We start from the raw sequence: 18128 nt of genomic DNA, 5'->3' as shown, positions 1-18128 counted from the left end.
CCCCCACTGCGACGAAAGAGACGGGGCGGGGAATATTCTAGAAAGAACGTCAGGGGGCGGTGACACGGGCGTAGTTTCATGCATGCGCAGTGTATATAAAGCGTAACACGCGTGCATAGTACGTACGATCTGTGAGCGGAGGAAGGTGTAGTGGAAGCGCCGATCGTTATAACAAAGGTAAAATTTTAAGTTGGTGCATCAGTGGCCTATACTGCGTATAGATTGAGGCCTATAATGGGTCAAGATTAGCAGAGTTTAGCCTGACATTAGGGTTTGTCTTGTGTTATGTCTTGCAGAGAAAATGGATCTATTCAATGACATGGACTTTATGCCCATATTCATAGATATGTACAGGGAGCTGCCCTGTCTGAGGCAGGTAAACCACCCCTATTATGACAATCAAACAAAGAGGAAGGCAGCGCTAGATCAATTGGTGGAATTTGTGAAGCCGGTGATCCCCACGGCAGACATCCCCTATTTCAAGGCCCTAATTGGTGGCATGAGGAGCACTTATAATAGGGAGCTCAAGAAGGTCCAGGATTCCCAGAGATCAGGAGCTGCAGCAGATGACATTTATGTACCCAGGCTGTGGTACTATGACAGACTGCATTTTCTGGCAGGCCAGAATGAACCTAGGCCAGCACTCTCCAATCTTCCTTCCACACTTCCTTACCCCCCAGCTGAGGCTTCCGACGTCCAACCTGGGCCTTCCAGGCAGCAACATGTGGAGGAGCCCAGCTTGAGCCAGGTATAGCATTCTTCAAAATATTTCTGGTTGTCAAATTAATTATGTTAAATATATGCTAATTTTGATCACTAATTTCTGATTTCACAAAGTGTTTTACATATCAATAGACAGTAGTGGCCACAAATGATTGGGACATGAATGAAAAATACTGGGGTCAGAATGCTAGTTGTTTCTATTTAGTAACATTCAATTTGTAACAGTCATGAGATGAAAATTGTGTGTGATTGATGAACCAAAAACTAAAACGATGTCCCTTTTTCATACACAGGAAAGCCTCAGCCAGGCCATGGAAAGTGGCAGCCAGGAGGTGGCCGGGCCCAGTAGCCTGCCAGAATCGCAGGTCTCTCCCCTCCGCCTTCCACCAAAAAGTGCCAGGAAGAGGAGTAACGTGAAGGAGGCAGCACTTGGCCTATTTCTGAAGGCTACTGTGGCCCTCAGAACCCCCCACAGTGTTCAAGAGGACTTTGCGTACATTACAGCCTGCAAAATGCTGAAAAAGGAGGAGGGCCAATGCCTCTTATGTGAGGAAGTAATGTTACATGCCCTAAATAAGGGCTTAAGGGGCCAACTCAAAAGTCAAAGCCACATTTGTGAGTTGAACCATGGTCCTCCTCCTCCTCCTCCACCTCCTGTCACACCTCTAACACCACAGCCACAGCCTGGAAGGAAGTGTCTAAGGAAGACCAGAGAGTGATGTCCTGGGTTAAATCTGGTCTGGCAAAAGATGCAGGCTGTTATATGTCATCTGCTGCTGTTCCTGATCTCTTGTAGTCCTGGACTGGATTGTGCTCACTATTATAAGGACTCCTCAGGCCACCAATTTTGACTGTAAAATTATTGATGTCTGGCCTGGGGTACAAAGTCTTGGCAAATTTCACCAGTTTCTCCAGCGTTGCCTTCCTCTTTATTTTGTTATGACCCAGAATAAATGGATATTTTGTTTTCAGAAATACTTCCCTATGTGTTTTACTCCAAAACAGACAGTTTGTGAGTAGGCAGGTACATTTAAAAAATACAATGTCAAATTAACAAGGGACACCAACCAACCTCCTTGAGATTTACAAATACAAGATAATAATGGTGTTGTGGAAACATGACATACAAAAAAAAACAAATGGAGATCACTATAAAATAATTAAAAAAAAAAAACAACAGGAGATCTTGATTACAAAAAAAAATGACTATAAAAATTAATTCTAAACATTATTAGGGAGATATGGCTTTAAAAAACAAAAAGATTACTCGGGAGATCACGAGAAATAATACATAAATACGTTTGTGAGAGCTCTGTGTGAATATGAGCAGCAAAACAACTTCATTCAAAATTTGCAGTGTGGCGAATGTGCCATCTCCATTACGAACGGTCATTTTACCAGACTGAGCGACTCCGTCTCGTACTTGATTTTGAGCATGCGTTTTTTTTTGCGCTTCGGAATTGCATACACACGAACGGAATTTCCGATAACTTTTTCTGTCGGGAAAATTGGGAACATACTCTCAATCTTTTGCTGGTGGAAATTCGGGCAGCAAAAGTCCGATGGAACATACACACGGTTGCATTTTCCGACCAAAAGCTCTCATCGGTCTTTTGCTGGCAGAATTTCCGATCGTGTGTACGGGCATTAGATTTATTGATTTAGATTTATTGTATCTCTCGGCCCATGGTGTGGCGTTCCATTTGGGGTTTGAGTGCGGAAGCAGTGCGATACCCTTTGTGGTTAGTCTGAGCTGGATCTCTCCACTCCTCACCCTCTGAACTCCTGGTTAACCTATCCTTGTTTTTAACTGATGTGGATGTCCAGGAAATTATTCTATATCCATATGGTCAGTGCATATTTGCTACTTGAAATATATTTGTGAAGTTTCTAATTATATTTCCCCTTTGTTACTATAGATACTATTGTTATAACCATAACCACTTACCCCCAAAGAAGAGGAACAACGTTATATCTTGAAACGTGCTGGGTATCACTCTGTTTATGTGTGTTCCACCAACAGAGCGCTGTGGTTATCTGTATTGCAATTTTTGTGTATTATCACCTCAACCGCATCCATTGTACTATTTTAGTCATACACTTGAACTTTCTGTTTTAATATTTTCAAATAAAATGATTGCTATTTAATACAATACTGCTCTATCCTTTTGGAATCTATGCCCTTTAAAGCCCCATTAGAGGGGTTCTTTCTGAGAACAGAAGTTCACAGTTTTCTAAACAGGCTTAAGAGGAGATAATTTTCCTCTGAGAACTGCAGAGAACTGAACTGACAGAAAACTCCTCAGTTTAATCAACATAAACCTAAGTGTGTTATCTGCAGAACCACCAGGTGAAAACTTTTTTGTATTGGGGTTTAGATACGCTTTAAGTTTTCAGATGCCACATTATTCAATTATTTAAAGAAAACAACTTCCTGTTTTTTTTAGATTTTATCTGCACATGATTGGTTATTCAAAGTAAACAAATCTACAATTATTTAAGAAAAGATCATCATTTTATTTTTGGCACCTATCATTTTATTTTTGACACTTTACATATTAGTGTAAAAATATCAGAAATAACCTTCGGCTATTTCAAAAACTCTTAAATTGAGTGTAAGTGAAAACAAAATGAACAAAAAAAAACTTCTCCCCAATAGTGTAGGAAACCTAAACTGTAAAACTAATATAGTCGTAAGGGGGCGCTAAAATACAGACACTAATCATGTACTGTGGAACAGTTGACAATAAAGTACAAAGTGCAATTAAACCAATTAATCCCAATTTTGACAATGAAAAAAAGTCCTTATAAATAAAGTTTATACAAAGTCTTCTAAATCAATGGATTCCTTAATTTTTCAACGTGAAATACTGTTGTAAACCATCACCAGCAATTGCTTATTGAGCACTATCCGGAAAATAAGCAATTGCTAGTGATGGTTTACACAGTATTCCACATTGAAGAATGAAGGAATCCCTTGATTTAGAAGACTTTTTATGAACTTTACCACTTGACAACTGGGCACTTAAACCCCCTTCCTAACCAGACCAATTTTCAGCTTTCGGTGCTCTCACACTTTGAATGACAATTACTCAGTCATGCAACACTGTACCCATATGAAATTTTTGTCCTTTTTTTCACACAAATAGAGCTTTCTTTTGGTGGTATTTAATCACTGCGGGGTTTTTTATTTTTTGCGCTATAAATCAAAAAAGACTGAAAATTTGATTAAAAAAAAAAAAAAAAAAATTCTTTGTTTCTGTTAAAATTTATTGCAGAGTATTGGCGAGTATTGGTAGAGTATTGGCAAGTATTGGCAGAGTATTGACGAGTATTGGTAGAGTATTGGCGAGTATTGGCAGAGTTTTGCAGTGTTGCAGAGTATTGGCAGAGTATTGCAATGTATTGCACAGTGTTGCAGAGTATTGCACAGTGTTGCAGAGTATTGCACAAGGTTGCAGAGTATTGCACAGTTTTGCAGAGTATTGCAGTGTTGCAGAGTATTCCTAGTGACATTGAGCAGCGCTGTGGGCACTAAACATCCAGCCCACAGCGCTGCTGCCATCTCTCCCCCTCTCCCCTCGCACTGTACTGATCGGTACACAGAGGGGAGGAACCGGCGTCATGACGTGACGCTGGTTTGTTTACAAGTGATCGCTCCGTCATTTGACGGAACGATCACGTGGTAAATGGCCGCGATCAGCGGCTATTTACCGTGATCCGTGATGCGCCAGGTCCTCGGGACCCAGCAGTCACGGATGTTCCCGGGTGCGCACCCCAGGGGGCGCGCGGGAGCAACATTCTGGAATGACGTCCCACGGACGTCCACCCAGAACTAGCCGACCGCGCTGTTGCCATCTTTCGGCAATGGCCCGGTCGGCAAGTGGTTAAAAAAGTGATGATCACTATCTGGATTAATTGGTTTACTGCACTTTGCACTTTATTGTCAACTGTTCCACAGTATATGATTAGTGTTTGTATTTTAGTGCCCCCCTCATGCCTATATTACTTTATAATTAGACTGATACTAAACTAATAACACTGAAGTGTAGCTGTGCTACTCAAATGGCAAATAGTACTCTACAGTGCAAACAGTACTTCCCAGGTGGACTGGAGCCAACCCCAAGATTCTGATTATGAAGAGGAGTGCTGGGAAGCTGAAGAGAGTAGGGGAGGAGGAGTGCTGAGATGCTGGTGTGAGCCACTGGAACCAGGAGCTGCTGTGGCCAGATGGCTAAAAGTTCAATGCGGGAGCAGGAAGAAAGAATGCTGGGCTCTGAGACATCAGTAAGCAGGAGCAAGAGTTGAGGACACCAGGGGCTTTGTGAACAGGGAGCAGGCAGAGTGGGGGGAAGAGGAGAGGAATCTGTGAGCAGTGAGGGGGAACAAGAGGATAGGATGTGTGTGCACAGAGAGCAAGGGCAAGGGAAGGGAAGGGGCTGCAAGAGACTGTGTGATAAGTGAGCAGGCAGAGCAGAGGAGGAGGAGGAAGAGGAAGCCAGGTGCTGTGAGCAGTGAACGGGAGTCAGAGTAAGAGGGTCACTATCTTGTTACATTCCCAGAAAGTTATGGGAAACAACTAGCACTCAGAATAGAATTAGTATGTAAAGTTAACAATATATTGTAAAAAATAGAATTCCTTTTTTTTTGTTCCTGTATTTTCCCCAGGATTAGTGTGTAATGTGCAAGAGGGGTGGTGATGTGAATTGGTGCACATCCTGTGCCATGTATACGTTCCTTGAATAACTGTTCAAGGGTAAATACTGCTGCACAAAATGTGAACAAGTTGTTTTGTTCAAAACCCAGATCCTGAGTGTAAGCCTGACCAAACACTGTACAATTTTCTGGTACAACTTTCCTTTAGATTTACCAAAAACATATAATAGGATAATTTGTATGCAATCAGGCAGGCCCTTGCACTACATAGTTGAAGGTAAATCTAAAGAAATTTGTATGGTGTATTGCCAGCCTAAGAAATCATCTGGCAACACTGCAAAGTATCAACAACCTGAAAAAGAGTTTGGACTGTACCCATTAGGTGCTGGCTGGGGCCATTGTAGAGGAGGGTGATGATATGAAGGTGCAGGCACAAGAAGATAGTATTTGGGTGACAGTTATAAGACAAGGTAGAGGGAAAAGCTTTAGAGAGGCTAATCCTTAGTAGTCACATCCCAATAAATAAGCCTGGTTGTGTGATGTGGGGATATCAGTACAGGAGTGGCATTGCTAGAGCAGAGTACCTCACCTAGCTGCCAGTTGAAAAACTCTTCCAGTGAAGATGGGGACAAGGTTACAGAAAAGTATTAGAAGGACAGATAGGGCAATCTGTCATAAAGAATGTGATCACCGAACAGTATGGTTTTTACCAGGCACTTTGATTCGGCACATTGTGAATTAGATGAACAGATTGTTGGGTGGTGCTGGGGAGAACCGAGCTGTCAGGGTACATACTGGTACAAATGACAAAGTTAGAGGAAAAATATTTCAGGGACTTAGGTGCTATATAGTAAAGGACTGTCCTAATAATCTCAGAAATACTGCCTGTACCCGTCAGTAATTTAGTGTACTGTAAATGCATATATTCTACCTTTGCTTCATCACTTCTCATTCCTTGGATTAACTTCTCAAGTTCCTGAAACAAAAGCAAAACAAAAGATTAATAAACTGAATAAATAAAAAGGAACTAAAAATCATTCTATAAACATTAAAGACTATTTGACAACATTGAATTAAACTGAATTAACCCTGGGTTAATGGCTGGTACATTCAGGTAATTGACACTGATAAAGCTTTAAGGAAATGCCCCTGGATGCCACTACTATAAATCTACCTCAGTGAGTCCTCAGTTTTGTAGCAAGCAATCCAGAAAAACACTGGGGAGGGGAGGACAACCTGTGTTCTGTACTGCGCTCTAAGATATGGAATTTACAGATAAGTCAAAATTTATTTTATTTTACAGTACAAGATACAAGCTCGATATTCATAGACTCTAGGACATCCCCAAGCAATGAATAAGAAGGGTGGACAACAACAAGGCAAACAAAACTGTGCCAACAGGTCTGACATAACAAAGGTCAATAGACAGAACCCCAGAGAGCTACTGCAAGGACACCACCTGGTAGAACTTACAGAGCTGGGCAACAGAGGCCTGAATGGAGAATGCACAGGAAATCCCTACCCATCTGGTAGAGTGAGTAGGGACCAACGGGGGACCACCAAAGAAGAGGTAAGGGACCCGCTCTGCACAGAGTGGGTAAGTATAAGCTCTTTTTTTTTTTTTTATTTAAAAAAATTGCCTTTAGGACCACTTTAGCCACTTCAATACAGAGCACTTATAACCCCTGCCTGTGCAGATCAATTTTCAGCTTTCAGTGCTCTCACACTTTGAATGACAATTACTCAGTCATGCAACACTGTACCCATATAAAATTTGCGTCCTTTTTTTCACACAAATAGAGATTTCTTTAGGTGGTATTTAATCACTAGTGGGTTTTTTATTTTTTGTGCTATAAATAAAAAAAGACTGAAAATTTTGTGAAAAAATGCCCTCTTCTTTGTTTTTGTCATAAAATTTAGCAAATTAGTCATTTTCTTCCTAAATTTTGGCCAGAATATATACTGCTACATATCTTTGGTAAAAATAATCCAAATTAGTCGATATTATTTGGTTTTTGTGAAAGTTATAGAGTCTACAAGCTATGGTGCCAATCTCTGAAAATTGATCACACCTGATGTACTAAAGGCCCATCTCATTTCTTGAGACACTAACAAGTCAGGAAAGTACAAATACCCCCCAAATGACCCCATTTAGAAAAGTAGACATTCCAAGGTATTAGGTAAGTAGCATGGTGAGTTTTTTGAAGTTGTAATTTTTTTCCCACAATTCTTTGCAAAATTAAGATTTTTTATTTTTATTTTTTACAAAATTGTCATATTAACAGGTCATTTCTCTCACAGAGCATATGCATACAACAAATTACACCCCAAATACATTCTGCTACTCCTCTTGAGTATGTTAATACCACATGTGTGAGATTTTTACACAGCCTGGCCACATACAGAGTAGCCCAACATTGACGTAGCACCTTCAGGTGTTTTACGAGCATAAATTACACATCTCAATTCTCAACCACCTATTATACTTTTGAAGGCCCTGGAGCAGCAGGACAATGGAATTGCCAACAAAATGACCCAATTTAGGAAAGCAAACACCCCAACATATAATCTATGAGGCATAATGAGTCTTTTGAATGGTTCATTTTTTTCCAGAAGTTTTTGGAAAATGTGCAAAAAAATTAAATACATTCTGCTACTCCTCCTGAGTATGGTGATACCACATGTGTGAGACTTTTACACAGCTTGGCCACATACAGAGGCCCAACATCCAAGTAGCACCGTCAGACGTTCTAGGAGCATAAATTACATATATCATTTCCTGGTAACCTAGCTTTTTTGAAGGCCCTTCATATTTCTAACAAATAGCATGAACATACCAAGAATTACAATCAAAAATAAATTTTATTGCGGAAAGGGTAAAAAAAAAAAAAAAAAAAAGTATTACCTGTGCTTTTAGTAGTGTCCACAGATGAGAGCACTGGTCCAGGCAGCAAGTAGGGATGTGCTTAGCGACAGCAATAGTAATTATCCAGGCAGCAGGCAGGAATATTGTCTATAGTCAGCACAAGGATATTGTCAGCACAGACAAAGCATTTGTCCATAGGAATTGTCCAGGCAGAGCAGCCAGCACAGCCATTATATTGGTCCTGGTACACTGTTATCTGCAGACACTCATTATTGTACTGCTCTCTAGCCCTTCATAAGCATACTGCCTCTTGCTACAGCTAATTATTTACATAGTCCAGGTAGCAGGCAGAGATGTGGTCAGTTCATGTGGCAGGCAGAGGCATGATGGCAGTAAGTCAGCAGCAGGCTGAGGGCCGCAATCAGATAAGACCTGTGCATAGGGACACAGGGGTAGAGGCTTCACCCACCCAAATATCTACGAAACCCGGAGAAATTAAAAAAATTAGTTTTCTCCATCCAGAAAAACATTTCTGGAGCCCCTCAAATGTGAGACCCCTGTGTACTACAGTGGCAGGGCAACATATCAGTCCAAGCGGTAGGCAAAAGCATAATCCATAAAACAGTGACAGGGTCAGTTCACGTGCAAGCAGTCCAAGCAGTGGGCAGAAGCGTAGTTGATAAAACAGGCCAGGGTCAGTTCACGTGGAAGCAGTCCAAGCAGTGGGCAGAAGCATAGTTGATAAAACAGGCCAGGGTAAGTTCATGTGGAAGCAGTCCAAACGGTAGGCAGAGGCATAGTCAAAAAACAGGCCAGGGTCAGTTCATGTGGAAGTCAGTGGCATGGTTATTTGAGGAAGCATGGAAAATGGTCAGCACAGATGATGAAAATGGGGAAATGGTTAAAAATATGGGCTAATATTTTAGGGATGTGTGATAAAGTTGGAAGTATTCACCAATGCAAAGGCTAGGTTTGGAGGGACACTGGGGACAATGATAGCTGGTATCTCTTCGAAATCCTCTTTTGCTGCACACGCAACATTTTTTTGCCGTCTTCGGCCTGCTTCAGATGGTGGAATGTTGTACGGGAAGTGGCGATCATGAAGTCGGCTAACAGCATCAGAGCCAAGGTCTTCTGGAGGGGGGGTCAGTGTTGATAGATGAGGGACGTAACAACTTCTTTGATGAATTTTAGGAAGGGGGCAGGACTTTCGGTGGATTTGGTGTAGACTATGTATGCATTATAAATGGCCAGATGGATGAAATAAATTGCTACCTTCTTGTACCAAAAACGGGACCTCCTTTTTGACAAATAGGGCTGAATCATTTGGTCATCGAAATCCACCTCCCCTCCTCATGTAGAGATTGTAATCTTGGACACATGTTGGCTTTTCAATGGGACCTCGTCTTCTTTGAACCTCAATTGTAGTGTCATCGTGGATATTGGACATCATTCCACCTCAAGGCCAGCACTTCGTTGCTTCTCAAAGTTTCTCTTTCCCCCCTTCGCAGCTTTTTGTTCACTAGAAATTGTGGGAAGCCCTTCTTGTTCTTTTTGGAGGTTCCGCAGGCCAGGGTTTTTGTAGCGGCCCTGGCTCTGGGGGGACGTTGGGGGATCTGAATTTTCTGTGCTGGTACTTGGGCGTGATGTGGCAGCACTGGTATTTACTGGGCATTTGTTCCCGGGGCCTATCACTGGCAGCAGCACTGGTACTGTGCCTGGGCATTTGTTCCCGGGGCCTTTTGCTGGCGGCAGCGCTGGTACTGGGCCTGGAAATTTGTTCTTGGGGCTTATTGCTGGCCTTTCACTGTTACCCACAGTTCCTTTTGTTTCACCCCTTTTAGCTGCACTCCACTCTGCTTCCAGCCCCCTTTGGCTGTCTACTTCACTTATACCTTCACTTCCTATTCTGGGTCTTTTACCCGCTTCCTCACAATTGTCCCCCGGTACTAATTTTCTTCACTCCCCTGCCTATTCCCACCCAGGTTGCCTTGTGCCCCTTTGCCTGCCATGGTTGTCGCCTGTGGGGGCTCTTCGGGGGAGATGTCCGCCGCGGCTCCCGGGTGGGAGTATCATTTCATATGGCTTTGTTTCACGGCACCACACCACCACCATACGAACCTAGTGAGTCTATTGGTATTCAGATAGGGGGTTCCACCCCGCTATTTTACATGTTTGTTTACAGACCATCAATTGAACCAATCTTTTTACCCCCAGATTTATCTTGTGCTTGCTCCTGACGAGTGACCGTCTAGTCACGAAACGCGTTGAGCTGCCACGCGTTTTATTACCAATCAGTACCCTTGATACCATGTTTACCCTCTATACCCCCCCTGTTTTGGATCTTGTGGTCATAGGCCGTGCAAGGATTACTTTGTATTACCAATTTTTATCTTTACCTTTCGTGGTGAATTTTGGAGGTTATTGCCTATTATACAATGTGATAATGAACTTGTAACACTCTATGTTTTACATTATTATGCTATCATTGCTATGTATTGTATATTTTACATGTTCTATATTTGATTGTACTTCATGACAATTATTAAAACCCTCCAAATAATTCCACCATTTGTACCTTATCGTCATCATATGCTTCACTTAAAGTCCCACTGCCCTGTCCTCTCCCCTTCTTTTGATACTCAATTGTAGTGTCATCGTGGATATTGGACATCATTCCACCTCAAGGCCAGCACTTTGTTGCTTCTCAAAGTTTCTCTTTCCCCCTTCACAGCTTTTTGTTCACTAGAAATTGTGGGAAGCCCTTCTTGTTCTCTTTGGAGGTTCCGCAGGCCAGGGTTTTTGTAGCGGCCCTGGCTCTCTGGGGACGTTGGGGGATCTGAATTTTCTGTGCTGGTACTTGGGCGTGATGTGGCAGCACTGGTACTGGGCATTTGTTCCCAGGGCCTATCACTGGTGGCAGCACTGGTACTGTGCCTGGGCATTTGTTCCCGGGGCCTTTTGCTGGCGGCAGCGCTGGTACTGGGCCTGGAAAGTTCTTGGGGCCTATTGCTGGCGGCAGCGCTGGTCCTGGGCATATAATCCTGGTTGCTGGCGGCTGCCTGGTTTACAGAGCGCCATGCCCTTTTAGGAGGGACCCATTCTTCCGCTGAATCATTTCCCGATCCGCAGCTATCAATCGGTTCAAATGCTGAATGTGATTTGGAATCTGATGAGATCTCCCTGCTGCTCTCATCAGTCATGGAGAGGATCTCCTGGGCTGTGCGACGGGTGGCAGGTGACATTCACTGATAGGTGATGACAGTGGGACTGATGACTGTCACTGATTGGCGATGGTCACTGATGGGTGACGGGTAATTGGGGATGGTCACTGATGGGTGCACTGCTGATGGTCACTGATGGCAGTCTCTGATGTGACAGGTGCACTTTATGGGTGCTGATGGGTGGCAGGTGCACTTTATGGGTGCTGATGGGTGACAGGTGCACTTTATGGGTGCAGATGGCCACTAAGGTGGTGACTGTTGGGCGACAGGTGCAAGGGGGGCGATGTGACAGGTTCAGGTGCTTGGTGCAGACACTACAGTACACAGATCTGTAACTCACTGCTCCTAGCTCTTCTCTCCTCAAACTGGAAACGGTGTGTGAGGAGGGAAGGGCAGGCAACAGTTAGTTACCACTTGGGTTCGCACGCATACGCCACGTGAAAGGGGGAAGTATCTACTGTGATCAGCCATGACTTGATCACGGCTGATCACGTGGTAAACAGCCATGCACAATGGCTGTTCACCCCTGTCGGTGACGAGCAGTGTGTCAGTGACATGCCGTCACCGAGAGTATAGAGCTGCGTGCACTAGATCACCGGCATGCCCTGCTTAAATGGGCACACGTCATATGACGCCCGCCCAGAACAAGAGCCGCACCGCCCCACCATCATTTGATGGTGGGCGGCAACAAGCAATTAAAGTGCCTGTGTTCACACCAGGCAAATATGGATTTCCAGGTATGATAGTAGATTTTTCTGGAAGTGGTTATTCCTTGCTTTTAGCAACATGGGAACTACAGACTCAGAGACCTGTCTGTCTCTCAAGTCCTGGGCTTTAACAGTCATGCCATTAAAGCCAGTGAGTGAGAAGCAGAGTGGAAAAGGAGGCCTTAAAACAGCAGATCTGATTTTTTTGGAAGGGGCCAGGGGTCGTCTCCTAAAAGTCTCGTATGTCTGCAGGGCAGCCATCAAAAATGTTTGGGCCCCTTACACAGCTTTAGCCTTTCACCCGCTCCTGTCTTCTCCTGGCCTGGTCGGCACCTCCGGACACTCGGGCCCCTTACAGTTGTATCGGCTGTCTCTCCCTGATGGTGGTCCTGTATGTCTGTACCAGGTTCATCTGGGCCAGTTTAGTGCAATGAGAATCACTAGTTTCTTCTCTTGCTCTGTTTTGTAGAACAGTTGAGGCATAATTCACACTGGAAGAAAGGCACAGATTAGCTTGAACTGAGTCTGGGTAATTATCAAACAGGGGCAAGGCGCAGACATCATGGCTCTGTCCTGAGTGGCTCTGTCACGAGTGATGCGCAGTTTCACTGACGCAGTTATCAATTCTGATCATGTCTTCTCTACTCTTTTACAAGTAATTGTCTCCTATCCATCTGTACATCTCTACTGAACTGACTTTGCTGTTACATCTTTTTGGTAATTGTCTCCTATCCATCTGTACATCTCTACTGAACTGACTTTGCTGACTTTGCTGTTACATATTTTTGGTAATTGTCTCCTATCCATCTGTACATCTCTACTGAACTGACTTTGCTGTTACATATTTTTGGTAATTGTCTCCTATCCATCTGTACATATCTACTGAACTGACTTTGCTGATACATATTTTTGGTAATTGTCTCCTATCCATCTGTACATCTCTACTGAACTGACTTTGCTGTTACATATTTTTGGTACCGTATGTACTCGAGTATAAGTCGTTCCGAGTATAAGTTGAGGCCCTAATTTACCACAAAAAAATGTGAAAAACTTATTAACCCGAGTATAAGACAAGGGTGAGAAATGCAGCAGCTACTGCAAGTGGAAAAAGAGGGTCAACAATGCCCATCTGCAGCTGTATACCTCCCTGTGTCCTGTGCATGTGTCATGTGTCCTGTGTATATGTGCATGTGTCATGTGTATATGTACCTGTGTCATGTACCTGTGTATATGTGCATGTGTATATGTACCTGTGTATGTGTATATGTACCTGTGTGCATGTGTCTGTGTGTGTGTGTGTATGTGTATGTGTGCATCCTACCTGTGTCCTGTGCATCCTCCGTGCGCCGCTCTGCACCGATCAGCATGTAGTATTCGGCGGCCATTCACTGTTCAAAAGCCGCGCCTCCTCCTCGTCCAAATAACTCCATTTCCCAGCAGTCAGCGGTCAGCCTATCATGGACATTCTCTCATCCTCATACCACGGACGAGGATGAGAGAATGTCTGTAATAGGCTGTACACTGACTGCCTATCACAGACGAGGAGGCGCGGCTTTTGAACAGTGAGAGCCGCTGCCAAGTGCTATGTAGCACACGCTGGCCGCCGTCTGCCTGCATGACACGCTGATCATGTAGGCAGACGGCGGTGACTCATGTATAAGTCGAAGGAGGCACTTTCAGCCACAAAAAAGGGGCTGAAAATTTTGACTTATACACGAGTATATACGGTAATTGTCTCCTATCCATCTGTACATCTCTACTGAACTGACTTTGCTGACTTTGCTGTTACATATTTTTGGTAATTGTCTCCTGCTGCCATATCTTTAAACTTCCATATTTACTGCTAACTCTATAACAAACACACTGCAATAGCAATATTATTGGTGATTGATTCTCAACTCCATGTGGCTTGAGTGATCAAGAGAGGTAATTAGCTTTACGACCCTAGCCTGTGTCTGTAGATGGTCTGGCACTGGCCATCTCCTCCCCATATTCAGGTGTCTCACATCAGACCCAATAATGACCAACTGAGAAATGCATCCCAGCTTAGTCTCCCTATAAATGTATGGCAGCTTATGGGGTGGTGCAGACAGGGGCAAGGCGCAGACATCATGGCTCTGTCCTGAGAGATGCGCAGTTTCACCGACGCAGTTTAACGAAAGCAGAATAACTAAAGCTGCATGAACAACAAGAACTCTGCTCCACTCTGCAAGACGACAAGCAAACCAGCTTTGACATTTATTTTATATATGAAAAAAATGCGCCGCGCCTAGGGGTGTAACTGAATAACTGTAAATCTAAGTACAAATCATAGATAATAAAGCGTGCAAATCAAATAGAGCCTAAAGCTCTGATCACTTACTAAGATCACCTGCTGTGTGAGTCCTAAAGCTCTGATCACTTACTAAGATCACCTGCTGTGTGAATCCTATGACCAAACACACTAAAAAATAACTAGTGCAATAAAACACAAAGTGCAATGTGCATAGAAAAACGTAATAAGATAAATATACAATCCACAGTGATTAAAATATAATCATTCCTAATAAGGTGTATATGCTAAAAAATGTTACACATATGTAGATCCACTGTGATTAAAATGAAAAAGAAAAAAAATTAAATAAAACAATATATATATTCGTAAAACACAAACAGAGTAAATCAATCACATGCATGGGCGAATTGAAACTATAATCGCCCTAATAAAAGTGTTCAAATCACATCCGTGAAAGAATCTTCCAATCCAGTAACATAAAGTGACCAAGTTCAAATAAAAGTCAGTGTAATGGTGATGGTTCAAAGAAAAAGTTCCGGTTTTGAATCAAACGTGCCCAAAGAAAAACATGCTGTGAAGTGCCTTGGTGACCCCCAATGTGATTGCGCTCACCTTGGAGCGTGTGACACAGGTTTTAATTGTGTCAATACACGCTTTTGGAGCCACCCCTGGGCTCAGTATTAGGTACAGCTGATTCCCACACTAGATTCTTTATGGCTCCACTCACATCAGACCATATAAAAGAAAAAGGCTAATATAGTATAATACCGTAGGATACTTTTATTAAAATCACATCCAATCCCCACATGGGGTACTCACATTTATAAGGTGCTCATGTGCACCAAACATAACATAGGAAAAAACGGCTGTGCGGCGTGCTGCGGGGTGTGAGAGCTCCACAACCCAGCTCTGTGCTGATCGCTCCGTCCTGGCCCCTCCCCTACGCGTCTTCGACACAGGGAGTCACGTGTCTTCATCAGGGGAATATCCCCCTGATGAAGACACGTGACTCCCTGTGTCGAAGACGCGTAGGGGAGGGGCCAGGACGGAGCGATCAGCACAGAGCTGGGTTGTGGAGCTCTCACACCCCGCAGCACGCCGCACAGCCGTTTTTTCCTATGTTATGTTTGGTGCACATGAGCACCTTATAAATGTGAGTACCCCATGTGGGGATTGGATGTGATTTTAATAAAAGTATCCTACGGTATTATACTATATTAGCCTTTTTCTTTTATATGGTCTGATGTGAGTGGAGCCATAAAGAATCTCGTGTGGGAATCAGCTGTACCTAATACTGAGCCCAGGGGTGGCTCCAAAAGCGTGTATTGACACAATTAAAACCTGTGTCACACGCTCCAAGGTGAGCGCAATCACATTGGGGGTCACCAAGGCACTTCACAGCATGTTTTTCTTTGGGCACGTTTGATTCAAAACCGGAACTTTTTCTTTGAACCATCACCATTACACTGACTTTTATTTGAACTTGGTCACTTTAGGTTACTGGATTGGAAGATTCTTTCACGGATGTGATTTGAACACTTTTATTAGGGCGATTATAGTTTCAATTCGCCCATGCATGTGATTGATTTACTCTGTTTGTGTTTTACGAATATATATATTGTTTTATTTAATTTTTTTTCTTTTTCATTTTAATCACAGTGGATCTACATATGTGTAACATTTTTTAGCATATACACCTTATTAGGAATGATTATATTTTAATCACTGTGGATTGTATATTTATCTTATTACGTTTTTCTATGCACATTGCACTTTGTGTTTTATTGCACTAGTTATTTTTTAGTGTGTTTGGTCATAGGATTCACACAGCAGGTGATCTTAGTAAGTGATCAGAGCTTTAGGACTCACACAGCAGGTGATCTTAGTAAGTGATCAGAGCTTTAGGCTCTATTTGATTTGCACGCTTTATTATCTATGATTTGTACTTAGATTTACAGTTATTCAGTTACACTCCTAGGCGCGGCGCATTTTTTTCATATATCATTTATCGCACGGTCATGAATACGTGATCTGCGCCTGCAGCCGGGTAGCTGTTTGGTTGAATTTCCATTAAGGCACTGGATAATTGTGGCTCGCAGGATTTTTTTCCATAATTCTGACATTTATTTTATATTAGGTTAGTTTCCCACTCTCTATCCACTAACATGCTCCTTATTCTCTTCCTTCTCACATTGGTGTCTTCTATCCTCAAATTATCTTTACTCTACCCCTCCTCTCTTCCCTGCAGCATGCACATATCACCCTCACTCCTACCCTCTCCCTACTATGGCACCCATCATCTCCTGCATTTGCTGCACCCACATGCTGACATAAACACCAGGGCCACTAGACACGTGCGCTCATGCACATCCCACTCCCACCTTGCCTTCCTCGCCCTCCTCCTTCTCCTAGTCTCAGGTGACATTTCTCCTAATCCTGGTCCGCCATTTTCCAAATGCAAGCCACATATCCAATACTCCTCCCCCTCTGGCAACCACCGCAATCCACTTTCCAATTTCTATCCCCCTGCTTCCCTCAAAGCACCCCACCAATCTCATGCGCCCTTTGGAACGCCCGCTCCATCTGTAACAAGCTAACATCTGTACATGACCTCTTCATCTCTCATGGCTTGAACATACTCGCCATAACAGAAACCCGGCTTCAACATTTTGACTCAGCTTCTCTTGCTGCCCTCTCCCATGGTGGTCTCCATTGGACTCACTCCCCCAGACCCAACAGACAGAAAGGAGGTGGAGTTGGCTTCCTTCTATTCCCACAAAGCACCTTCCAGGTCCTTCCTGTCCCTCCCTCTCTATACCTCTCTTCTTTCGAGATGCACTGTATTTGTCTGTTTTCTCCCATTTCTCTGAAGATTGCAGCAATTTATAGGCCTCCAGGACCAGTATCGCGCTTTCTTGATGACTTTGCTGCCTGGCTACCCTACTTTCTCTCCTCTGACATACCCACCATTATTCTTGGTGACTTTAACATTCCTGTCAATGTTAACAGCCCAACTACAGCATCTTTTGACCTAACCCAATGGACACATACTTCCACTCACTCCAATGGTAATACCCTTGACCTTGTATTCTCCCATCTCTGCAACCCTGGCAACCTCACCAACAGCCCCCTTTCCTCTATCTGATCACAACCTCATTGCTTTCACTGTATCCTTGCCTCCAACCACCCATCCCTCCAAGCAGCAAACAATTACTTGTAGAAACCTTCTCTATTCTGCTACTGACCACCTATATGACATAATCTCTCCACTGTCCTGTCCTGACCTGGCCACTTCTGTCTACAACAGTTCACTCTCATCATCACTAGATTCACTTGCTCCTCTAACCACACGCAGAATCAGGCCCTGACCGTTACAACCCTGGCAAACTGACAACACTAGAAATCTCAAGAGACATTGCCGTGCTCTTGAACGACTGTGGCGTAAAACCAAATGCCTGCAAGACTTCACCCTATATAAATCTGCCCTTCTAAAATACAATTCATGCCTCCATGCTGCCAAACAAGCCTACTTTGTCTCTCTTATTAATTCCTTGTCATCCAGTCCCCGTCAGGCTCTTCTCAACATTTAACTCTCTGCTTCGTCCACCACCCCCTCTACCCACTAACTCACTCACTGCCCAAGAGATTGCCAATCACTTCAAAGACAAGATCGATGC

The 18128-nt window shown here is 43.4% G+C and overlaps 1 protein-coding gene across 1 annotated transcript in view; it reads right to left on the bottom strand.

Moving 5' to 3' along the window:
• The window catches only part of ZFYVE26 (zinc finger FYVE-type containing 26), a gene marked incomplete in the record, with an annotated part of 1901467 nt that overhangs the window by 88439 nt on the left and 1794900 nt on the right, over nt 1-18128 (bottom strand). The window contains 1 exon segment of the mRNA XM_073610828.1: nt 6311-6355. Within this exon segment, the coding sequence (XP_073466929.1) occupies nt 6311-6355 (45 nt within the window).

Source organism: Aquarana catesbeiana, linkage group LG13 (assembly GCF_042186555.1).
Source record: "Aquarana catesbeiana isolate 2022-GZ linkage group LG13, ASM4218655v1, whole genome shotgun sequence".
In the NCBI taxonomy this organism is placed as follows: domain Eukaryota; kingdom Metazoa; phylum Chordata; class Amphibia; order Anura; family Ranidae; genus Aquarana; species Aquarana catesbeiana.
Note: the sequence above shows the minus strand (reverse complement) of the source record. Positions and strands in the feature narration are given on the sequence as shown.